This window comes from Vicugna pacos, chromosome 20 (assembly GCF_048564905.1).
Source record: "Vicugna pacos chromosome 20, VicPac4, whole genome shotgun sequence".
NCBI classification, from domain to species: Eukaryota; Metazoa; Chordata; class Mammalia; order Artiodactyla; family Camelidae; genus Vicugna; species Vicugna pacos.
Window position 1 is genome coordinate 24,175,368 of NC_133006.1, and position 23,245 is coordinate 24,198,612.

At 53.7% G+C, this 23,245-nt stretch overlaps 3 protein-coding genes across 9 annotated transcripts in view; 1 reads left to right on the forward strand and 2 right to left on the reverse strand.

Moving 5' to 3' along the window:
- Window positions 1-3,016, forward strand: part of SFTA2 (surfactant associated 2) — a 40,735-nt gene extending 37,719 nt beyond the window's left edge. The window contains exons 1-3 of one of the 2 annotated variants that reach the window (XM_072945409.1): window positions 2,094-2,489; window positions 2,703-2,803; window positions 2,930-3,016. In XM_072945409.1, coding sequence (XP_072801510.1) covers window positions 2,429-2,489; window positions 2,703-2,803; window positions 2,930-3,016 — 249 coding nt within the window. In that variant the 5' untranslated portion in view covers window positions 2,094-2,428. Of the gene's footprint in view, window positions 1-2,093; window positions 2,490-2,702; window positions 2,804-2,929 lie in introns of those variants that run through there. The other variant, XM_072945408.1, reaches the window with a different exon arrangement.
- A 2,793-nt stretch (window positions 3,017-5,809) lies between these two features.
- Window positions 5,810-17,493, reverse strand: VARS2 (valyl-tRNA synthetase 2, mitochondrial). Of its 4 annotated transcripts, none has more exons than XM_015248712.3 (30): window positions 17,338-17,493; window positions 16,646-16,870; window positions 16,444-16,525; window positions 16,228-16,328; window positions 15,798-15,919; window positions 15,624-15,690; window positions 15,298-15,395; window positions 14,625-14,706; window positions 14,338-14,457; window positions 13,793-13,904; window positions 12,889-12,977; window positions 12,291-12,381; window positions 11,948-12,075; window positions 11,727-11,830; window positions 11,413-11,494; window positions 11,073-11,149; window positions 10,915-10,990; window positions 10,525-10,630; window positions 10,233-10,303; window positions 9,978-10,103; window positions 9,654-9,758; window positions 9,422-9,490; window positions 9,219-9,297; window positions 8,972-9,099; window positions 8,679-8,831; window positions 7,676-7,882; window positions 6,841-6,952; window positions 6,535-6,710; window positions 6,252-6,380; window positions 5,810-6,168 (listed from the first exon to the last, which is right to left on the reverse strand). In XM_015248712.3, exons 2-30 carry the CDS (start codon window positions 16,841-16,843, stop codon window positions 6,073-6,075), a joined length of 3,186 nt encoding a protein of 1,061 aa, XP_015104198.2. In that variant the 5' UTR covers window positions 16,844-16,870; window positions 17,338-17,493; the 3' UTR covers window positions 5,810-6,072. The 4 variants fall into 4 exon arrangements, with proteins under 4 accessions (XP_015104198.2, XP_006215367.3, XP_072801491.1 ...); XM_006215305.4 differs by lacking the exon at window positions 17,338-17,493 and adding an exon at window positions 17,006-17,314; XM_072945389.1 differs by lacking the exons at window positions 5,810-6,168; window positions 6,252-6,380; window positions 17,338-17,493 and adding an exon at window positions 17,006-17,314 and having other exon boundaries at window positions 6,573-6,710; window positions 6,841-6,987.
- A 103-nt stretch (window positions 17,494-17,596) lies between these two features.
- Window positions 17,597-23,243, reverse strand: GTF2H4 (general transcription factor IIH subunit 4). Of its 3 annotated transcripts, none has more exons than XM_006215303.4 (14): window positions 23,029-23,243; window positions 22,261-22,403; window positions 21,891-21,995; window positions 21,414-21,545; window positions 21,047-21,143; window positions 20,863-20,951; window positions 20,539-20,650; window positions 20,324-20,392; window positions 20,052-20,135; window positions 19,668-19,800; window positions 19,327-19,457; window positions 18,613-18,660; window positions 18,385-18,463; window positions 17,597-17,917 (listed from the first exon to the last, which is right to left on the reverse strand). In XM_006215303.4, exons 2-14 carry the CDS (start codon window positions 22,398-22,400, stop codon window positions 17,745-17,747), a joined length of 1,392 nt encoding a protein of 463 aa, XP_006215365.1. In that variant the 5' UTR covers window positions 22,401-22,403; window positions 23,029-23,243; the 3' UTR covers window positions 17,597-17,744. The 3 variants fall into 3 exon arrangements, with proteins under 3 accessions (XP_006215365.1, XP_072801507.1, XP_072801508.1); XM_072945406.1 differs by lacking the exon at window positions 23,029-23,243 and adding an exon at window positions 22,705-22,827; XM_072945407.1 differs by lacking the exon at window positions 21,047-21,143 and having other exon boundaries at window positions 20,863-20,986; window positions 21,418-21,545; window positions 23,029-23,203.
- Window positions 23,244-23,245: the final 2 nt, after the last annotated feature.

Consider the following 23,245-nt stretch of genomic DNA (forward strand, 5'->3'; position numbering starts at 1 on the left):
AGGCTGGAGAAACTGTTGGGAAACTCGCTGAGATGGTGGGGAGATCTGCAGAGATGGTAGGGAGACCTGCAGAGATATCCCCAGAGGCAGGGGGTATGCCTTCAGCTACAGTAGAGATCCCCAATGGGGTCAGCTGAGCTGTTGGAAGAAGAACATGATAAGATGGTGTCATAAGAGCTGGCCATCTCTCTCGGTCCAGTGTCCACATCTTGACCACAAGGCCTCAAGTCAGAGCTCCAATGCTCACCGTATCCAGCCAAGGCCTGCAGGCCCAAGATCAGTACCAGTGTGGTGTCCATGGTGTCAGCTGGTGTGTGTTTCCAGGACTGTCTCCCTGGCTCTTTAAAGACTTTGAGGCCTTATTACAAGTCTCGAGAGAGTCAGATGTGCCTTGGCCTTCATCAACACCAGGATCTCCATCCCCAGGGAGAGGTCACCAAGCTGTCCCAGAGGATTGATCTGTTCCAGTCTGATCCCAGGAAGCACTGGGTGAGGGGAAGAGTGAGTAAGAGCCTGAGGATTCCCCTACTGGGCTCTCAGGCTCTTTCCAGATTAGGGATCTCTCCCCCAGACCCGAGTTGATCCCCAGCCCAGACTCCCATCGAAGGGAAGAGATCCAGGCATCCTATCCCCAAATCCTCCCCTTGTTTCTAGAAGTACAACCACTGGGGGTGAGAATATATAGGTCCCTCGGGGAAGCAGGAATTGGGAGCTGGGTGGGGGTGGAGAGCGTCACCGCCTGGGGACTGCATCAGACCCTTAGGAAAACCCAGGGCAGGGGAGGAGGGTGAACACCTGGGCCATCTCTCGTCCAGATGGCTGCAGCCCACAGAGCTTTCCATTCCTTTGGCAGAAGAGGAGTGACAGGAGAAGAGGGGCACCAGGCACAACAAGCATCGTGTTCAGGGACAGTGCAGTGAGGAAGTTCAGAACCCAGCTCTGAATCCACCACTTCCAAGCAATGGGGTCTTGGGCAAGTCACGTGGCCTAAGTTCTTGTTTCTTCACCCCTAAAACTGGGGTAACGCATCTACTTCAGAGGCCATAATTAAAGCATTAAAGGAAATAATGTTTCTAATGTGCCTGGCATGGGACAGCCTCAGCTCTGATTATATGGAAAGAGGGCGCCAGTTGGGAAAGATATAGGGATGCTCCCACCCTCCTCCTATGCAGACTCAGATGCCGGAAAGCAGCTGTCTTCCCACTTTCTACCCTCTGCTCATATCTGCTAGGTCTGCTGATCTTTTTGTCCATCAATTCTTCCCGTTCTGGTCTTCCTGCTCTCCGGTGCGAGTCTGGGAGTCCCTGGATTGCACTTTATTTATATTTATGGTATCGACAGTGTCTCCCTCTGCCTCTCCATTTCCCTGGTCTTGCTTTTGCCTTTTCTCCCTGACTCTGCCTTCTCTGCTTCCATCCCTCTGTGCTGGGGCCCACTGGGTTTTTTAGGGGTGGGTTGTAGATACTTAGGGAGGCAGCTAATAAGATAAGAGGCATGTGTCTTTGTATGCTCTAGAGGGTTTACGTGACTGGTGCGTCAGTCTGCTGTGCTTATTCTGTGTCTGGCATCATGACGGATGGGTTCTAACCTCTCTGCTCCTGACTTGCTGTGTGACTTTAATAAGTCAATAAGTCTCTCTGGGCCTTCGTTTCCCAGCTTTTAAAGAAAGAGGGTAAACACAATGGGTTCCAAGCTCCCTCTACACATCTGTCCTCATGTTTGCCATTCCAAGGCCTGTGTGAAAGGGTGTTGGCTGAGGGGATCCCTTTTGCGTGAGTGCACAAGGCGGGGTGGATGGGAGGATGTTTGAGGAAACTCGTGTCTCCACCTAAATAGCTAGGATGTTTCAGAGCAACTAAAACAAAACATTCAAAATGAAAGTTCCCTGTCACCCAGATTTCTCACCTAGAAAGTCAGCTGTGGCTGGGGGGACAGAGCGCCTGGGTTTGGGAAGAGCTTTATGTAATCCACCCCTCCCTTTTGGGTGCACATTCCTGAGGTCTTTGGTGGCATGAATGATAGAAATTAATTGCAGTTAATAATTAATCCCTCAAGAGCAGTGACAGGCCCAGGCTTGGGTGGGGCCCAGACACCCACAGGACGGACACCTCCTCAACTTCCCTCCCTGCGGGACTGGGTATCCACCCCCTCAAGCCTCGAGACCTGTGGAGGTGGGGCATGGGATTGAGGAAAGGGGGCCACCTTCTATTTGCCCCCCAGCCCAGTGGATGGCCCTTTCGTGGGTCCTCAAAGAACAGTTCTTGAGAGAACTGGAAAAGCCAGTTACCAGCGTCCCCCTCTCATCTCCCACACGCACCTGTGCTAAGGACGGAGTGGGGCACAGAAGGGAGGGCCAGGTAAGGAGAGGCCAGCGGAGCTTCCAACATCTCTTCCGTCCGCCTGAGAAGCAAACAACAAGGTAGCCGCGATGGGGGCTGGACTGTCCCTCTTCCTCTTCCTGACTCTCCTTGGCAGCTCACAGGGAACAGGTGAGATCTGGAGGGCTAGCCACCTGGGTCCTCGTGGCAAGAAGAGGCTGAGAAGGGGAGTAAGAGAGATGGAGGCACCGTAGGCCTGAGCTCCCAGGGGTTCAGGGTGGAACCCCTACACAGAGAGGTCTGGAAGGGGAACTCGGGTGGGGATGAAGTGGGAGGAGTGCCCGCATCTCTGAGGGAATCCAGCCTTGGCAGCTGGGTCCTAAGCTGTACTTTTGGGGCCAGGAATGACTTTGCAACTGAAGCTGAAGGACTCCTTTCTGGCAAATTCCTCCTATGATTCCAGCTTCCTGAAACTGCTTGAGAAGGTAGTCTTTTAGGAGGGAAAAGGATGGGGCGGTGTGGGCTTGGAGTGGGTTTCTGAGTCCACTGGGGCCTCTGGCTGTCCCCAGGGAGGGAATGAGAACCATCTTACACCCTTTTCTCTCCCTCAGCTCTGCCTCCTCCTCCATCTCCCATCAGGGACCAGCGTCACCCTCCATCACTCAGGATCCCTGCATCACGTCATCTGCAAAGTCTGAGAGCAATCCAGGCTGGTTCCCCTCTTGGTTAGGGCATTTGGTCCCTGGGGAGCAGGGGCAATGCCCTGACCCTGTCTTCTAGCAGGTCCTCACCCTGCTGAGTGGCAGTAAATACATTGAATTCAATGACTTGGTTTTGTGGGCTCGTGAGCAGAGGGCCAGCAGGAAAAGGACGCCCAAGTCTCTGACTCTCCCTTGTTAAGCAGAGGGTTTCCGGGCTGGACAGATAGCCTGAATACCAGTGTCAAAGGCACATCTGGGAAATTAACTGCTGGAACACGCACACGTACCACACACACATGTATGTGAACACACACTTCAAGCTGAGATCTTCAGAACACCTGGGAATAAAGGAAAGGAACATTTGACTTCCTGCTTTATTCCAGGCATGAGGCTTTTCCACTTCAGTGCTTACAGGATTCTTGCATGTAGCATAATAGGTCTCATCTGATTTTCCAGATGAGGAAATTGAGGCTAAGAGGGGTAAGTCACTCACCTAAGGTCATTAGCAGTGGAGAGGTTTGACACCGGACAAATGCCTTGGCTTAAGCCAGATTTTAATTTCCTCTCCCTTTGCTTCAGCTCTGGGGTTGAGGGCTCAAGAATCCCAGACAGGGGTGTAGGTAGGACATCCCCAGGACATGGGCCCCCGACACAGAGAGCCACACAGGTTGGTCAGGGTAGGAGTGGGGGGAGGTGCTCAGGTGAGAGATGAGGGGTCCAGCTTGTGAGATGATGGCCAGGCTGGAGGAAGTGGTGGGGAGAAAAGGGTGGGTGCCAGTAGAGGGTGCACTGGCTAACTACGTTAGTCACACAGGCCCACACCTACGTCCTAGATTAGTTTCTTAGTCTCTTAGGGCCTCCACTTCTTTAATGTAAAATGGGGAGAATGAAAGTACCTGCTTCCTAGGATTGTTCTGAGGATTATGTGGATAAGTTACCCAGGGTACGTGCCATGGTGCCTGTTAGATAAGTGGGCCTGGGTGGTAGGGATTATTATTATAGTAGAAACTTGGTCCACATAAGTCCTGGTCCCCTTGAGGGTCCAGGGTCCTCCTCCTGCTTTTCATGAGGCAGTCACTTATCTGACTCCACACTCAAGGGTACCTTGACTTCTCATCAGCTGTCTCAAAATGCAAGCTTGCAGCCCAGACTTGATCATTTGGCGGGTGTTGGTATGACTGCTTCCTGTTCTCCACAGTACCTATCTTCCCATTTCCCCCACCCCCTGCCCCTATCACCATCATATGACATTAAAGACTGACTCCTTTGGAGGGAGGGGAAGGCCACAGTTCCATATGGAGTGCCCTGAAGATGAGAAATCATAACCAAGTTCCTCTAGTTTCCTTGACAACTGTCCTGGGAAAATTAGCTCAGAGGAGAGATAGCCGGGGGTCCCAAAGGGCCCCAGTATTTCATGACTGGCCCCTGGCCTGCACCAGTGGGCAGGTGACATCCATGGGTCAGGTGTGTAGGCCCCAAACAAGCTGGGGGAGTGAATGTCTGTATCTCCAAATGGCTGGAGGAGCAGACAGCTAAATGCTCCTCAACCTGGTTCCTGGGTCTCAGGACTTGGGATCACTGGGCTGTGATTCCTAGATTCTTTTCTCAAAGAATTCTCTTCCCAGATTTAAGACAGAGCAGTGCAGTGAAAAAGAATGCTTTGGGATCCACCAGACCTGGGGTGGCAGAGGCTGCTAACTGTTCCCCTAATAGTCATTCTTCTGGGAGAGTCACGCAAATATTAGCTGAGCACATGGCTTATTTCCACTTAGCTAAGCAAGTGGCTGATTACGTGACATTTTCCAGACTCCCTTGCAGCTAGGAATGGTCATGTGATTAGGTTCTATCCAACAGGATACAAGCAGAAAGGAAACATGCAACTTTCTGGTAATGTCCATCCATTACAGGAAAGGAGCTTCCTTTCCTTTCCCTTCTCCCAGAGGGAAGAACAGTCTTTATAAAGGCGTACAAGGTCTTAGACCAGCACTTTCCAACAGAACTTTTCATGATGATGGAAAAATGTTATAACCTGCACTGACCAATTTGGTAGCCACGATCCACAAGTGGCTAGCAAATACTTGAAACATGGCTAGTGTGGCTGAAAAACTGAATATTTAGTTTTATTTAAATTAATTGAGACAGCCAAGCGGCTACCTTTTTGGACAGCACAGCTGTAGATGATCGCCTAGCCACCCCCCGTCGCTTGCCTTCCTGACTTCACCTCCCACTCCCCCACTCCACTCACTCTGCACCCCGCCCCTCCCCACAGGCCTCCTTGCTATTCTTTGAGCTCTCCAGGTCTCCCATCTCAGTGTTGTGCTCTGGCTCTTCCTGCTGCCTGGAACACTCGTCTCCCAGACATCCGCTTGGCTAATTTCTGCAGCTCCCAGAAGTCTTTGCTTAATTCTCACCTTTACAATGAGTTCTGCCTTGACCCGTTTCATATGGGTCACCCCCCAACCTGCCTTCCCACCGTCACACATGCAGCTGAGCCCCCTTACCTTGATCTACCTTTCCCCCTTAGAGTTTATGACCTTCAGACACACTAGTTTATTTAGTTACACATGTTATTCCTGACTCTCGCTGCTAGAATGAAAGTAGAGGCCCCACTAGAAAGGTCCTCTTCCCTCCAGTGAGGCAGGCCCCGCACAGCACCCGCACTCCCACTGTGGCCCAGAGCCCAGCGCTGAGAGGCAGCCCTCCTCTTTCCCATGTCAAAGTCCCAGGGAACAACTGAGAGGCGGAGAAGTCACCACAAGAGGCAAGAAGGATCAAAGGACCACAAGCAGACAGGTTTGGGATTTGAGTTTATCTGAACTTCCTCATTCTTGAACTTCCATGTGTGACTGCATAGGAGGGAGACTGGGCCAAAAGCATGAGTGTCTCAAGGACACCCAGTCACTCTGACCAAGCCAATCTATCTCCTCATTGACAAAAAGAGGGAGCCAGACCACGTGGTCTCTGAGGCCCCATCACACCCTGACAGCTGCCCAATCTTTCCTCAAAGGCAGGTCTGAGAAGGGAGAAAGGTGCCAGGGATGGTGAGTGAGAGCTCAGAGCTCCCCTGGGCCAGGAGACGCATCCATCAGCTGCTGGAGGTGAGAGGCTGCCTTGTCCAGTTTTGACAATTCCAACTGGAGGGAAGAAAGCTGGACAAGGAGGGAAGCCGGTGAGGATTGATACCTGGGGCCCACATCCCCTCAGGGAGTCAGGCGTCCTCCCCCAGCCTCACCCTCTGCTGCCTCTGAATCTCTGCCTCTCCCTCTGATGGGGTCCGGGCTATGAGGCCATCAAGCTGCTTCTGCAACCTGTGTCTTCGGGCAGCTAGCAGAGGCAGGTGGGTCTGGGGGTCCACCAGGCCCTGCAGAGAGAGAAGGCTCAGACATCAGCAGAGCACCCAGCACTCCCTTCTCCCCACTCTAAGATCCCTCCTCACTTTCATAGACCCCGCCCCTTGCCCTCCTCCCAACATCCTTTTCAACCCCTCCCCTCCCCCTCCAATCTCCTCTGCTCACCTGCAGCTCCATGTAGACCTGAACAGTGTTACTGAGTGAGGCCTGGGCCCAGCCGGAGGGAGCGGCTGCACCTGGGGGTAGAAGACCCACGGCCCCACACTGGCCCAGGGTGCCCAGGGGCTCCAGGAAGGCCTCAAAGAGGCCCTGCTCTCCCGGCTCTGAGCTCTGCAGCAGCACTGGGGAAGAAAGGAAACTGTCAGGGACAAGGAACCAGCTCCTTCTCATCTGGCACCCCCTGACTCTGGGCTCTGCCCTCTGCCAGCCCCTCCTGTCTGCAGAGACTCCAGACCCCAGGGCCCACCTCACCTCGGGGCCGGGCCTTGGTGAGCTGGTACGTGGCACGGAGAGCTCTCAGTGCCTGCACGGCCTCCTGGACCCGGGAGAAGCGCCGTTCCAGCTCGGGCTGGTGCCAGTGCTCCTGGAGGCGGGCACCCAGAGTCGATAAGCGGGCACCTTGGAGACTCAGTGTCAGCTCTCCTGGCTCTAACCTCCACCCCCACACCCCCATCTCCTGAGAGCAAGGATCTGTCCTCTCCATTACACACATAATTCGCCATCTCAAGGAATGTAACACAGCCAAAACCGGGGCATCATCTAAGGTCTTAGGTGATCAGTGGTTGATGTCTATTTAATTGCTCTGATTGAAGATGACAACCAACCAAAAATCAGTTAGAATTTAAAAAGTATTATTCAAAACTCACAAAACCAAGTAAGTAAAAAAGAAATTTGGTTAAACTTATAAAATGGTCTTTTGAGTGAGTTTATAGCATTTATCCCTCTCGAGTTATTAAAGCTTAACACTGCACAGAGATCTTGGAGATTTGGGGATATCCTATTACTAACGTCTCATCCTCATCACGACCATGACATGTACTATTACCGTCCCCAGTTTAAAGATGGAGGAAACAGAGGCATGGTCACAGCTAGTGTCAGTCTGGCCATAGCATCCTACTCTAACCACTTGTGAATACTGCCCCGAACACCCTAGAGTTATCCCAGCCCTGCAGGAACAATCCATCCTCCCAAAGACTCTACAGCAAAATACAAACCACTACTGTCAATGACCTCACAGCAGCAAGCCCTTCTAGAAGATGGCTTCACCAGTAGTTCCACTCGAAGACGCCATGGATGGGGGACTCACCAAGCTGTGGGCACTGGGGTAGGGGGCAACACAGATGCTGGGGGCAGGGGGGCTGCCAGGCCTGGGGGGCAGCCTCTGCCAGAGCTCTTCGGCCAGGAAGGGCATCAGCGGGGCGAGGAGGCGGAGACCAACATCAGCGCAGGAGAACAGGACCTGAGGAGGCCCTGGGGGGCGGGGCGAGTGCGACAGCGCCGGCTTCACTGCCTCCTGGGGAGGAAGCCAGCAGGTCAGGGGACAGGCCACGGCCATGTCCTCCCTCCACACACCTGCCGCCCCACCCGCTGTGGGTAAACATGGGCAGGAGCACCAAGCATCTCAGCCCAGTCACAGTCTGCAGCATGTGACAGGGAGACTTCTAGAGCAGGGATTCTCACAGAGGGGTGGGGAATAAAATTGTCACAGAGGTTTGTGTTGTTTAGAATGGAAAGCATTGAGTTTTTTATTTATCAAAAAAGAGACAAGTTTTTTAAAAGGTTGAGAAACAGAGATCTAGGGCAGAGGTCCCGAGCCAGCAGCATCAGCATCACGTAACTGGGACAAGAAGTGGAAAATTCTCACCACCAACCCCCCAACCTACTGAATGAGCCACCTTTGGGGGCAGAGGGCACTCGATGGTCAACAAGCCCTCCCTGCAGTCATGGTGCAGGGTCAGAGCAAGCAAGAGCCCCTGGTCTGAAGACCACTACTCATCCTCCCCGTCCACTCCCAGCCCCCAGCCGGCCTAGGGTCCAACTCAGCAATCACAGGGGGAGGAAAAAACCTCCATCCGCCTCCCGATCCTGCTTTGTCTTCTAGAAGTACCCCCTCCTCTTCCTCCTCCGTCCCCAGGAGACAGGCAGGAACAGCACCCCAGGGCCAGCCCCAGGGAAGAGGGGAATTGGGGTTCCCCATCTCAGCTCTCTTCCTGCTCTAACTGAGGGAACAATTAGGAACCTAGTTCACAGCTTTCTGCCAGGAACAGGAAGCAGGCGGAATGCCAATACTCACCCACTGCCTCACTCACCAAGTAGACGTCACAGAGGTTGTGGAGCCAGAAGTGGTGCAGGGCGTGAGTGACCAGTGCAAGCTCACGGGTGAGGAAGCCCCGCTCACACTCCTGAGCGGTGTGGGCCAGGCAGCTCAGGATCCAGGCGTCCATGGGGGAGGCAAGGGACAGCTGCAGGCAGAAGGGGGCTTCTGGGTGAAACAGCTGGACTCCCACTCTGCTGTCTCCTTTCCTTCCAGATGCCACCTCCAACTCTCAGAAGTCAGACTGCATCCATCTCTTCTCCCAACCATCTCTTCTTTCTCTCTTACCTCTTCTGCAGGCAGGGGTGTGAATTTCTCCCCCAGGGCGTTCAGGATAAAGCGCAGGGCATTCCAGATCTTGTTGCAGAAATGTCGGAAGCCCAGGACCTCAGAGACAGATAGATGCAAGTCGCCCCCTGGGAGGGAGAGCAAGGAAGGAGTGTGCACTGGGGGACTTCAGCCACACAGGGAGTCCTCAGCCCTGCCCCACCCCTCTGCACAGGTGCCACGCCCGCTGCCCTCACCCCAGGCTTACCCAGCGCCCCATGGGAGCACAAGGCGAATCTCAGGGCATCTGTCCCACACTCAGGGAGTCCATGAGGGAAGTCCTTTCTCTGCAACCAGAGGAAGAAGAGTGGTGGCAGCTGCCTATGAGGCTGTAGGGCCGGAAGCTGGGTTGCAGAGGAAACTGGTGATCTTGAACTAGAGACTGGGATGGGTCAGACACTGGCGACTCACCTGTGCTGCAGCTGCAATCGCCAGCTCTGCAGGGTCCAAGTTCCCATCCCTCAGCTTTTCCTGCAGCACCTAGGGTGGGTGAATAATTCTCTGTTATCTGGTGAAAGACCCTGCCCCTATAAGGGTGCCGCCTACTGGCCCTCCCAGCTGCATCCCTCCTGGCTGGCCCCTCCCCTCAGGATCCCTTCCTCTCCCGAATACCCCATCCCTCACCCAGACCCTTCATCCTGACCTGCAGCTCTACCCCACTGATGATGTCCCGTGGGTCCAGCACATTCCCCAGGGACTTGCTCATCTTCCGGCCCTGCCTGTCCCGAACCATAGAGTGAAGCAGCACCTGGGGGCATGGAGCAGATCAGCAGAGGGGTACTTGGAGAACCTTCCCCTGGAGGGTCCCTTGAGATCTCTGTCCTCCAAGCTTTAGGGATGAGGCTTGGAAGTGAATCAGGACAAAGGAATCGGGAACATGGAAAACACATTAGAGGTTAGAACAGAGAACAAGTTTTAGGGAAAACTGGGGAGTTGCAGAGAGGGGCCGGGCACCAAAGGGTCGTACCTTGTTGAAAGGGAGCTGCCCTGTGAGCTGGGTCCCCAACATGACCATGCGGCCCACCCAGAAGAGCAGGAGGTCACTGCCCGTTTCCAAAAGTGACAGTGGGTAGAAATGAGCCAGGTCTGGGGTCTAGGAGGAAAGAGATAAGCAATAAGAACCTCAAGCTTGGGGCCACCAGCTCTTCCTGGACTCTTTGGGGGGTCCCGGTGTCCACTTCTTCATCCCCACCTTCACTCTCTTCTTCTCAACCCGCCTTACCTCTCGGGGCCAGCCCAGAGCAGAAAAGGGGAAAAGAGCCGAGGAGAACCACGTGTCCAGGACATCTGGGTCTTGGAAACAGAATGGGGAATGGGGACAGCTGGAACCTCAGCATCAGGACCTCAGTCCACTGCTGCCCAACTTCTAGCACAACTCCTACCCACAGAGACCCAGATTCGGGCCCTCTGCCCCACTCCCAGCTTTCCCAACCCCACCTTCTCCATCTCAGTACCTACTCCCTCAAACACGCAGACGCCCCCTACCCACCGCCCTCCATGGGTCAGGTATTCACCCCTCTCCAGGGTCAGCTCTGCCCCTGGTCTCCCTGTCAGTTCTGCAGCTACTTCTCTGGCCTCCGCCTCTGTCCGTCCGACCACCCAACAGTCCTCCTTGTCGCCCTGCAGAAGTAAGGGGTGGGGGAGTAAGGAAGAGCAGCACCTGACAGGTGTGATACACCACTTGAGTTTTCAGGTTCTCAAGCGGTCTGAGTGGCCGGCGCCCTCTGGCTGTGAGATGAAGAAACGCCGGCTCAGGAGCTGTGATCACACAGTAGATGTTTATGTGACTTAAGGCCAGAAGCACAGCAAAGGCAGGGAGGTGGGATTGGCCCTGGTGTCCTCTGACCCCTGTGCTAAGGCTCTTTCGGCCACGCCCAGCTTCCCTTCTCCTTCCTTCTACCAACCTTTGCATGCTCCTCTACAACCAGGTAGGCTGGAATCCGATGGCCCCACCACAGCTGCCGGGAGACACACCAGTCCCTGCCAAGAGGACATGAGTGATTTCTTAGCATAATCAGGGGATTCCCCCTCCCCATCTCCTGAAAGCTTGCGTCTTCCTTACCCAATGTGGGAAAACCAGTGCTGCCAGTTCTTCTGGTGGAAAGAGGGACTGAGCTCCAGGGCCCCCGACTTTACAGCCTGGAGGGAAAGGACCTTTAGATGGTGCTCCCTACCTGCCCCCCCCACCAGTCCCCCATGGATGGGACAAGTGGCCTCTGAGGTGGTTCTACAACTCAGAAAGGACCTCCCAAGCCTCCTAAGAAGATTCTGGGCCTGAGTGAGGACATAAGCCAGCTCTTTCTGGGCACCCTGCCTCCAGCCCCACAGCTCTCCTCTCAACGAGCACAGCTAGAGAGGTCTGCGGGGCAGGAGGCCCTGCACTCCCCGCAAGGCGGCCTCACCTTGGCAGCTTGGTCCCCCATTTCCCGACAGCGGACAAACCACTGGCTCTTCAGTAGGTATTCTACCACGTCCCCGGAACGGCTGAAAGGGACACAGGGTGAGTCCAGCGCTCCTGCAGCCCTGTGCCTTTCCCCCGGGGACACGGGACCCTGCTACATGCCAGGCCCTCAGCACTGACGATACAGCAGCAGGTGAAACAGACACACAGCTCGTATCCTCGGGTAAGGGGTGCACCGCCCATCCCGTGGTCATTCTTCAGCTTCATTACTCCCTTGTGGGGTGGTCCTGAGGGAAGGAGTGAAAATGGGGTTACCTGCAAATGGGCAGCACCATGGGGTGGTTCTGGAGGCCCCGGAACAGGCCCTGCTCCCTCAGTGCCGACATAATCTTTTCCCGGGCCACAAATCGGTGAAGACCCTGGGGAAAAGCGGCGATAGTAAAGCTTAAAGGCTGCTAGGAAAACAAGAAAGTGGGAGAGGGGAGGAGGGGCAGAGGGTGCCCCCAAAGAATGGGGTATCACTGAGCTGGTACCACCTGCAGCCAGTCCCCGCAGAGGGAGGTCATGGTCCCATCCTCTGCAATGACACTCAGGAGGCTCAAGCCATGTCGGGCCCCCAGCTCCGCATCGGCAGGGCTGTGAGCTGGAGTCACCTTCACTGCCCCTGGGGGAGCAGAACCACTGTGAGCACTGAACCCTGACCTCGGCTTTTGCTTTTCCAGATTTTCTAGATGTACTGTCATCACCCACACTGTTCCACCCACTGTCTCATCCCCCACTCTCCAGTGAGACGACCTCCCCTACTTTCTGCCTCCTCCTGGTTCCCTCCCTTTTCCTCCAGAATCTCTGACTTCCTTTCTCTCCCCTGCCCTCACTCACCCGTGCCCAGGTGTGGCTGAACAGTGGAGTCTGTGATGAGGGGGAGAAGCTGCCCAGTCAAGGGGTGACGAAGCTGTCGGCCATGTAGATGCTGAAGGGAAGGGAGAGGGATCAAGGGCAGGTACGTGTGCGGGGTGGACAGGTCTGGGCTGGGTGTGAGAACACTGGGAATACTATAGGGAAAACCTGCCACAGCAGGACTCAGCGGACCTTTTCTTAAGGGGCCAGAGTGTAAATATTTTAAGCTTTACAGACCAGGAGGCAAATTTAGTCTCTGCACAATAACTCCACTCTACTGCCATAGTACAGTTAGGTAATTCATGATCATAACTGTAGATGACACACGGGGAATAAGCATGGCTCATACAAAAACAGGCAGTGGGTGGATCTGGCCCTCGGGCCATAGTTGTCAGCTCCTGAGCTGAAGAGTAACAGAGGAAGAGAGGGGAGTAGACTCAGAGACACTGGAGAGCTGAGATAAGGGAAATCTTAGGAAAAGGAAAGGGAAGCAGAGAGAAGGCGCTGTCATCCTAAACGGAAGGGAAGAGAAGGTGCGGTGGTGGGAAGCACAGGTGGCAGGGAGCGCCCTGTGTATTACTGTGTATCGGGAGTCGTCAGGATGGACGGCCACAGCCACGTCCCCAGGCAGCGTCTCTGGCCTCGTGGTTCCGACCACAACCTCTGCATCTGAAGACAAAATTCAAGCACTTAAAGCTGGTCCTCACCCTCACCCTGCACTTCCGACACAGCTAAAGCCAGGAGAACTGGCACAGGGAGGGGACAGGGATGGTCAAGGTGGAGCAGGTCCCCAGGTGTAACTAGAGAAAATTAGGACCAGCATCTATAGGAGCCTGGGGTTTCTGCTAAGCTAATGACCAGAGACTGAGAGGGTCTCTGATGCTACAGAATTCCTCAATAACTTGCATGAGAAACACAGTTAATCTAGTTAATAAATCAATCTAGTTAATGAATGCAACTGGAATCCTTGCATGGAGCCCAGAGGGCACTGGGGGTTCTCGGGGTGTGGGGTCTGATCACAAATGCTATGCATTCTCTGGGGCGAGCACCAGCCCCTCCTACAAGAAACTTCCTATGTACATTTTTATTTGTCAACCATATCTCAATAAAGCTGAAAAAATTTTTAATGTTAAAAAAAAAAAGAAACTTCCTGAATATTCCAGCTCATCTGTCTTCCCTTCTTTGAACTCTGGGGAACACTTACTGTTCAAACCACCCTGCAGAACTGATCTTTTGTCTCTTTCGGGGGTGGGACCCTCCTGCAGAATTACACTAAGCTCCCGCAGGAGAGGGATCACACACCCTTCTTACATGGCCCAGGATACCCAGGTTAGTGCCCATGAGGATGCAAACACTACCAAGGTTCCCTATGTCCCTCCCATCAGGTCACATGGGAAACAGGCTGGTGAGTTCCCTCCCATCAGCTCCACACGGGCTCGAGAAAACAGAGGTAAGTGGGTGACCCTTCCAAGGACTTCCCTCACCAGGCTCTCCATCCACAGGGAAGGCCACAGAAAAGAGGAGGCCGAAAGACACGGAGGTGGGGCAGCCGGGCAACCGAAGCTCTGTGCGGCCAGGCAGGGGCCGGCTCTCCACCTGGAGGTGTCGAAGAAGTAGGGTCAGAGAGCAGACTTTCTGCAGGCTTCCCACCTCCAAACACCCACCAGCCCCGGCCTCCCAGCAACCCATCCAAATCACTCAGGATTCGGGAGCCACTGCCCTCCCCTCACCTAATCCTTTTACAGTTATAGAAAAATATTCACTGAGCACTTAAACCACGGATGGGTATGGTGCTGAGCACTTTCTGGGAGTTTTAATTTTCCCAACACCCCCACGATGCAGGCATTTCCATCACCCCTAATTTACAGATTGGGAAACTGAGGCCGACAAACGCTAACAGCCTGGCCAGAAGTCACACAGCTGGGAGGTGGCCGGACTGAGATGTGAATCCAGGCAATCTGGCTCCAGAGTCCGAGCTTTCCCATCACCTCTGGGCTCCCACAAATTCTCTTCTCTTTTTCTGTCTCACCTCAACATCCGAGATGGCGGATCGCAGAGTACACGACCAGTTGACAAGCTGCCGGCTCCGGTACAACAACCCTGCCTTGTAGAGTCGCACGAAAGCTTCTGTCACAGCCGCTGAGGAGCCCTAGGACGACCTGAGTGTCCAGATGTGACAGCCCTTTCTCGGCCCATCACCCCACTCTGGGACCCGAGCATCCCCTGGCACAACCCCAACACACACCGCAACACATCTCCCTGCACAGATCTCTAAACACCTCCCGACACCCTCAGGGACCGAGGCGTGGCACTCACAGCATCCATGGTAAAACGTTCTCGGTCCCAGTCCAGGGAGGCCCCCAGCGCTCGGAGCTGCTCACAGATCTCTCCACCTTTCCTGTGCCCAGAGAGATTCTGGTCAGCAAACATGTCCCAAACACCAACTATGCAGCAGGCCCAGTAAAACCGCAGGTGCTGGAGTGAGTACGGCATTGATCGAACCTCTAGAAGCTAATGGAGACAGAAAAACCCGGTATGGATCCTTCTGTGACAGGAAAGAAGCTTAAGGTTCTACCATTACGGGAAGAGGCAGTCGATTTGTGGGAAACCCAAAGATGCTTTAGAGAAGATGGTGTGTGATAATAGACCTGGAAGAAAGGGAAATTTCAAGTGGATGGAAGGTGGGAGTGGGTGAGAAGAGATGATGAAATCTAGGCAAGGGAAATGGGATAAATGGAGAAAAAAACACATGCATACACACATGCATGTGTACACACATATATATACATTTTAATATAATATATAACATCTCACACCCACACAAAACTTGCAGACCCCATCAAATGCTAAGGGGCTCCAGAGCCTACATCTCCACTCAAAGTTAGTGCTGAATAAGAAGAACCTCAGCTACAAGTTAGGGGAGAGGCACTGGGAAGCCAGAACCCAAACCTGCCACCTGGGCCCCTCCAGCCCTGTCCATCATACTCACTCCTCCTTCCACTTCCACACCTCCCCAAGAAAGTCTTCTCGGCTCAGCTCATGTCTCCTCACACCTCGCTCCTTCCACAGCTGTTTCTCCACCACAGCCTACAGTAAGATGAGGGGGCAGGCAGAGAATCAGGTCACCTTGGGGGAAGACATCTCTTTCACCGAAGAAAAGGAAAAAATGGCAAAAGACATACATGAGGGTGGGGGTATAGCTCAGTGGTAGAGCACATGCTTAGCATGCACAAAGTCCTGGGTTCAATCCCAAGTACCTACATTTTTTAAAAAATAACAAATAAATAAAGTCAAGTTAAAAAAAAAAAGACATACCTGAGTAGCAATTCCTGCATGATCCGAACCAGGGACCCACAGCACTCGATCCCCACGCATCCGGTGCCTGCAGAAGAAATACCCTCACGTGAATGCCCTGGCCTCGTATATTTACTCACTCCTTCTCAAACTTTCTCCTTCCCCTCCAAGAACTCAAGCCCCTTCCCCTCTCACCAGCGCACAAGGGCATCCTGTATGGCCACCGTCAGCGCATGCCCAATGTGCAGGGAGCCGGTGACATTGGGAGGTGGGATACACATGGAAAAGGTCTGCCCTGTGGCCTGGGGCAGCCTGGCCTAGAAGGAAGGAGAAATGTCAAAGGGCAAGAGAGGACTGGATGTCACCTGGGGAAACAGCACCCTCTGGTGTCTCCAAGGCAGAAAGGACTGCAGGAAGACCCTTTGGGCAAATTAACAGAGGATGGGAAAACCTGCAGAGAACACTCTGGAGACACGAAGGGGAGAAGACAAGTTCCCCCTGCTTCGTAGCAGGCTCTGCAATGTGGCTGACTGTGAGCTCTAGACTGAGGCTCAGTTGTCCCCACCAACCTCTGGGGCCATTCTGCCCTGAGGACCGTTTAGCACCACCCCTGCCAGGTACTGACCTGATATTCTGGTTTGAAGAAGCCCTCTCGCACCCACCAAGGGTACCAGGCAGCCTCAACGTATTGGGGGCTGTATGCAGGAGGCAGGGGCCGGGAGACATCTATGGAGGCAGAGGAGAGCTCACTAACTCCCGAATTTTGTTCCCAGGTTGCATTTCAGTAAAACAAATGGGCCATCGAAATGTGAGAGAAAAGGCCTTCAAGTTTCCTAGTTACCTTTCTTTTCACCGTGTTCCGTGGGGATTTCATACAACACTATCTCCTTAGGAGTCCAGGCCTTACTGGATTCCACAGGTGACTGGCAGGAGAAAGGATCAGAAAAGGTAATGCAATTCCAGTATATCCCAGGCATCTGGAATCCAGCCAGTCCCCTCCAGCTCCCTCCCAAGATCTCTCAGAGAACCAAGGGACCCCTAACCTTGTCCTGGGATATCCCTGCCTCCAGCGCCGCCTGCTTCTCTCGCAGGCGCTTCTGTTTGGCTTCACGGTTCCTCCGGGAGACGGATGATCCATGGGGCTCTGACTGGGTGGAAAGGGGATATGACCTGGGGAGGCCCCGTGAGGGCCTCAGCCCCCAAAGCGGTGGTCGAAAAGTAGCCAAAGGCAAATGAGGCATCGGGAGTGCTTGGAAAAGGGCCAAGACCTGTTCCAGATAGAGCACATTAGGAGGGTATGGGGGTGAGAGAGGGTCACATCTTCCAAAATCACACTCTCTTCCTTATTTCCTGTCTCCTTCCAGCACTGGTCGGTTATTTTAAGTATCTATCCCAGCCCACACCTTTCCTCCGCGAGGACTAGAGTGCATGGTGTCGACAAGGTCCTGGAGTCACAGAGATCGGGGCTCTTCTGGGACAGGATCGGGGTCTCAGGGCCTCAACCTATTTATCTGTGACGTGAGGATAACCACGGGCACAGAGGAGGGGAAAGGACTCAAGGAGATCCCGAGAGCCAGGAAGAAGTCTCGCCAGGCTCACTGAGATCCCCGCCTGCCCAGAGGCCGTCATTGTCCCCAGCCCAGCGCGCTGCTCCGCCTTCCTGCCCGTCTCATGGCGTGAGCCCTGGCCCCGCACTGCCTCCCACTCCCCGGAGGCTGCTCCGGCGCTCGCTCACCCGGTGAGCCCGCCGCTATCCCAAGGCGCCCTGCGCCAGAGGCGGGGGCTTCATGGACTTAGGGACCAGAGAAACCGCCCCCGGAACTAGAGTCGCGATCCACGCCGCACAATGAGGCGGAACTCTGTCAGGGCGCATGCGCAGTAGCAGGCCTCGGTCCCTCTTCCTCCCCTTCCGGGTCCAATAGCGGTCCACCCGGGGAGGAGCGCGCCTGCCGCGCAAAGATGGGTAGCCTCCTAGGGAGGCGTGCGGGGCCGCTTGGTTCATTTTCACAACTTTATTACAATAAGAGTCCCGGCGTGTGAATAAAAAAACACCTGAGTTCTGAGGCCGCGCGTGCCTCCACGCGGCCCGCCCTGCCCGGTCCCGCCCCGCCCGGGTCCAGTCCCGGTCCCAGGCCGGCACTCTCAGGAGCTGTGCTTCTGCCGCTTCCAGAAGCGCTTGACGTCGCTGTGCCCGGCCGGGGTCACCACCATGAGCCGCTTGGCCGAGTTCTCGAACACTAGGACGCCCAGCTCCCGCGCATGGGCCAACAGCAGCTCAAAGTCCACTTGCGACAGGAACTGGTTATACAGGACGCCTGGGGTCCGCAGGTCAGGGGCAGAGGGGAGAGAGAGGGGAGAACGTGAGGCGAGGAGCCCTTTGGTGGCAGCCTCAGGCCAGCGGTCAGGGCTTGCCACCCACATTTAATATTAATCCTTAATGTTTGCCTCTTCCAGGGCCCATCCTAACCCTAGTGTGATCCAACCGTGTTCAGGAAGGCAATATAATACAGTAAGAAAACCCATCAATGCTTACCAAAACCAGAGAAATTATGAATTAGTGCGCCCCTCCCCCCACCATTTCCCTCTTCTGGCTAAATACAAATTGCACCTATTTGAGGCAATTCATTTACTGCTACCGACTCACCCCAAAATAAAAAGTTCATGGGTTTACCAGCCCATGCAGTAAACACAAATAAAATGCATGAATAGCTTTTTCAGCTCATCAAGAAAATTGTCCTAACTCTGGACAATGACGAACAATCAACCACCAGAAGCCACTCACCCTCAGTGAACCGGAGTCTGTCCCTTTCCAGCTCCCACAGCCGAATCTGGTCCGTGATGGTGGGAGGCAGCACAGGTGTCTGCAGAGGTAAGGGATAGCTAGAAGATTCAGGAACACCGCCCCAAAAACCCCAGCCCTCCACTCATTCCCAGATTTAGATGCCCCTTTCTCTTTTCCATCAGTTCATTGCTAGGTGCCAAGGGCTGTCAGCCTCCAGCAGGTTGGTACCTGTTTAAGCATCACCGGGTGAGCCCTTGTCCTTAGGAAATGGATGATCTAGGAAAACAGACAAGAATTGGGATCAAGAGCTTAAGTTAAGAAGGCAGGAAAGCTACATAAGCTGTCACCTAATGTTACTGAACATCAGCTGACTAAAAACTCTTAGGCACATGCCTGTCATCAATTCAACCCAGGTCAGTTCAGCTGTTGTCCCGGAGGTGCTGTTCCCACTGGTGATGTCTGCTGCTCCTTCTCTGACAGTTGCCCTTTCCATAGTCTTGTTTTGTTTTTCTTTCTTTAAAATGACAGCAGCTATTATTTTCTGAACACTTACAGCACAGCAGGCTCTAAGTTAAATGCTTTACTTCTATTTCATTGAATCCTCCCAACAACTGTATGAGGTGAGAACTGTCATTATTTCCATTTTCCAGATGGAGAAACTGAAGCTCAGAGAAGTAAAACAACTAGGGTGTTTATGCAGCTAGGAAGTGGTGGTGCAGAGACACAAATCCAGAGCTATTGCTCCTCCCTCTGTGCTTTTTCCCCTTGAGGATATACTTATTCCCTCACTTAGAGCCTTGATTTCTCCTGTGTCTGATGCTCAAATGCAGACAACTCACCACCACCTATTGTAATACACCAGGTACTAACCTTCCATAAGGTGACTGCCTTGTACCCTGCAGCCCAAGTGCAGCCTGTCTTCCTGGCCCCTAGTGGGAATACCTGTTGGGCTGTGATGCCACTGGCAATGGCCTGCTGCACACTCTCGCGGGTCACCTGTGCCACCACCATGTTGGGGAAGCGATAGAGCATCTCGGAGAAGAGGGCAATGAGGGCGATCTGCAGCTCCGACTCTGAGCCGGGGACAAGAAGAGGGGATTAGGAGGGTCCCCCCACGACACCCAGACTCCCTCAAGCCTCAGAGAGGTCTGTAAACCGTCAAGTTTACATGAACCACCAAGTTACAAATTTACATGAATAGAAACTGCATTCCCTCCTGTTTCTTTCCCTTCCGCACTCCCCTCCCCTACTGGCTCTCCCAGGGGCCCTCTGTCCTGCCTCACCCGTGTAGGCATACAGTCGGTAATTGGTTTCCACGACAATGAAGCCTGGCTGATGTGCGGTGCCCCCGGCCCCAGAAACACCTGACGAGAGATTGATGGCCAGGCGCGTGGGGTAGTAACGCCGAGATTTCCTCTAGAAAGGAGACAAGGCAATATTGCTCTGTCACTGTCACTGTCCTACATCTTCCTCCAGAGACATCAGATCCCTCCTGGTGCACAGAAACTCAGCTCCAGACTGCCCTCCCCCTCCTCCAAGGGACCCAGTTATTTCATCCTGGCAATTGCTTCCTGTTACTGACTCCAGAGACCCCACTCCTTTTTAAAGGCCAAGGCAACATACCACCCTGCCTCTTCCCTAGAAGCCACATATCTGGATGCTCATACCTTCCTCTGGAAAACAAGTCCAAACTCACGCAGATGTTGCAGGAAGTTCAACAGAGAATCACTCATACCTTCCACAGAGTAATCCTGATGAAGAGAGGTGGCCAGCTGGGGTCCAAGGTACATCCCATGCCTCCTTTTCCAGCCCCATACACTCACTCCCTCTTCGCTCATTCTTATCTTTCACTCTGTTGCCCCATAGCCTCATTTCCCCTTCCCATCTCTCTGCCCTTAAGCTCACCTACCCAAGCCCCCAGCCCCGGTCCCCGGCTTACCTTGCCCAGAGTAGAGAAGCTGAGCTGGAAGAGGAAGGAGAGAATCTCCACTAGGTCCATGCCCCGACTCTAGAGAGGAATGGGCAGAGACAGAGAGGAGCGGGAGGGTGAAAATGAGAAGACAGAAAATCAGGGAACAGAGTCTGTGGGCAGCCATCTCTCAGGGGGTCCTGGGAAGAGCACAGCGTGCTAGCTGGCAGCCCCAGCCTCCTCACCTGGGCTGTCTGCAGGTACTGCAACATAAAGTACCAGAGCTGGGCGGGGGTGTCCAGCAACAGGAACTGGAAGCCGGCAGAGGTAATGCAGGGCGGCTCTCCAGGTTCGGCACTGGAGACAGAGAGGGACCATGGCAGGGGTGTGCAGAGAAAGGCCAGCATCCCACCTGTCCACTCACATGTTTTTCTTGTTTATCTCTGGCCCTACTCTGCTCAGCTGTCCTTTTGCGGTCAACCCCCTCCAATCCTGACCCGACCTGGACACTCAGTTTAGTAGGGACTCGAGGGGGCACAACAGAGCTGTCGTACCTCCGGCTTCCTCACCTCTTCATGAGCCCCGCCTGGCTGAGGAGCTGGGCCAAGTCCTGGCTGACGGCTGCACTGGGGGAGCCCACCATGAAGTGCAGGACCACCTGAGGAACAGAAGACAACAGAGAGGCAAATGCCTCTAAGGGCCATGGGAAGGAGGATTGTGAGCAGAGACACACACAGAGTCCCAAGTCCTCACCTCCCATCGCTCCTCGGCGTACTTGTCAAGTGAGGGGACATCCCGGGCATGCTTGTCTGGTCCCAGCTGACTTGTGTCATCTGACCAGGCCTTGCCCCTATGCCAGGATGGCCAAGAATAAAGAAACTTGCCTGTGTTCCCTGCCCACCCCTTTGCCCTCTTTCCACTCTTGTCCCCCAAGCCATGAGTGAGAGACATTTCCTACACCATGTAGCTATGTCTGGTCTAACATTCCTGAAGGAGTTCCCGAAGGTGGAGCCCACAAGTTTCCAGAGAGTCCCCTCAGGAGCTCCCCATCCAGCAGCTTACTTAACAATTTAGTCACTAGTTCCCCTGCCTCGCTTAGGAAAAGACGGAAGTGACATACCCACCCAGAAGGGCAATGCGGAGGTTTTGGCGGAAGATGGGGTTGAGGATGAGACCCTGGAGACCACCAGGAAGCAGCTGGGTGTGCCAGATACGGAGGCCACTCAGCAGCCCTGTGCTTTCCTCCTGAGCTCTGGAACAGAAGCAGAGAGGTGAGGGGGTGTTTGGAGAACAAAAAGGAGGCCCATAAAGGCTTCCATTTCTGCCTTCTCTAAACTGGTGGTTCTTGGAACACTTTTACAGAGTGAAGTCAGTGTCTTCTTAAGGCAAATTTCTTTACTGCAACACCTACCAGAGCTTTGTTATAGATATCACAACTCTCCAAGAATTGAAATACAGTATGCAGAGTTTCCCAAACTTGTTTAATAAGTTTTGTGGTGTTCCCATTAATATTTCCTGGAAGTGTTCCAAGAACAGCAGTTTGGAAAGTCTGGCTGTTGAGAATTTGTATCTGGCTGAGAATGCAGCAGAGACTCACTTGCTGAATTCCTTCTTCACCCACAGGGCTACAGCAGCTTGCGGCAAAGGCTGCTCCAGAAAGAGCATCCGCATCACCCAGTTCTTAGCCAAAGATGGGAGCTCCCTGTAAGGGGGCGTAGGGAAAATGTTAATATCAGAAACGGCCCTAGATCTGCATCTCTGCCCTCAACAGCCTCTCAAACATCTCACCTCACCCCCGACACTTTTACTGGTCTTGCTGACCACCACAAACCCCATCCGTTTTGGCCTGACATACTTTAATCTTCAAGCCCCACCAGGGCTAAGCTTCTATCCATGATAACCTATTTCTGTCTGCAGACTCCATTACATTTCCCCACCACAGCCCCTGCCATGAAGAGAGTCCTCACCTGAAGACAGCCAGACAGGTGGCAGGATGCCCATATAATCGATCCAATACCCCAGGGCTCAGGCTTCCTAGGAATTCCTGCAGATTCCTGCATTGTAGGTGTACTCGATTCAGTCCACCCCTTGAAGGGGTGCTCTCCATCACCTGAGAGACACAAGTGTTAGCATCCATATGCCAGTGTCACCCCCTCACCTTTCTCATTCTTACTCTGATTCCAGATCCACTGGCCCCCACAAAAACTCATCTTTTCTATGGTTTCCTTTTCCATGTCACTCATCTCCTCTTGTTTCTCCTAAATCTGACCAAACTCCCCTCCTTTCCTGCCTCCTCACCCGACTTATATCCTCAACTCCAGTCTTCTGTCAATTTCTAAGTGACAGAACTGCCAATCGTCCCATATTTGCAAAAAACGTTTTGTATTTCAGTGACTTAATCTCATCTTTACCTAAGCAGTGACAAAGGAAACTTGTTTCAGCCCAATCCTCTCTCCACTTCTCCTGGTCAGGTCAGCCTATAAGCTCTAAATCTGTCCGTGCTTCCCATCTATTTCTTGGCCCTACATCTCTTGCTGCGCATGGCAATAATCCGTGTCTCCCAAATCCAGTTCTACTTCTTTCCTCTCCCCGCCTCCAAGACTACTTCACTCCATTCACTTTGATCCACATCATACGATCTCCGAACTTCTCCCCTACTTTCCTCAGAGTCCTCGCCTCTCACTCAACTCTCTCCCCCTGTATCTCCGCCACCTCCTCTCTCCCAGCCCCCTTACCACTCTGTGTCGATCTCCCCTCGTGCACTCCGAGTTTTAAGCCGTCGCTTAATCGGAGCAAATGTCTCGCATTGGCTCCCGAGAACAGAGGAAAGGAGGGCGGAAAATGAGACAGAAAGATGGGGAGAGGGACGAAGGATTTCACCGACAGGAGTCCAGAGCGGAGGAGTCAGAAGAAAACGGAAGGAAGGGAAGGAGTGGAGAAGTGGGGAGGATA

Excerpts from the sequence above, each read along its gene's own strand:
- GTF2H4 (XM_006215303.4), bottom strand. The coding sequence starts at position 22,400 with ATGGAGAGCACCCCTTCAAGGGGTGGACTGAATCGAGTACACCTACAA. Across the intron at positions 20,952-21,046 it reads ACGCCGAGGAGCGATGGGAG|GTGGTCCTGCACTTCATGGT; the intron begins GTGAGGACTTGG and ends TCTGTTCCTCAG. Across the intron at positions 18,661-19,326 it reads GTGGCATCACAGCCCAACAG|ATCATCCATTTCCTAAGGAC; the intron begins GTATTCCCACTA and ends CTGTTTTCCTAG.
- VARS2 (XM_006215305.4), bottom strand. The coding sequence starts at position 17,032 with ATGCACTCTAGTCCTCGCGGAGGAAAG. Across the intron at positions 10,631-10,914 it reads TTGTAGAGGAGCATGCAAAG|GGCGACAAGGAGGACTGTTG; the intron begins GTTGGTAGAAGG and ends TTACTTCTGCAG. Across the intron at positions 7,883-8,678 it reads ACCTCTGTGACGTCTACTTG|GAGGCAGTGAAGCCGGCGCT; the intron begins GTGAGTGAGGCA and ends CTTCCTCCCCAG.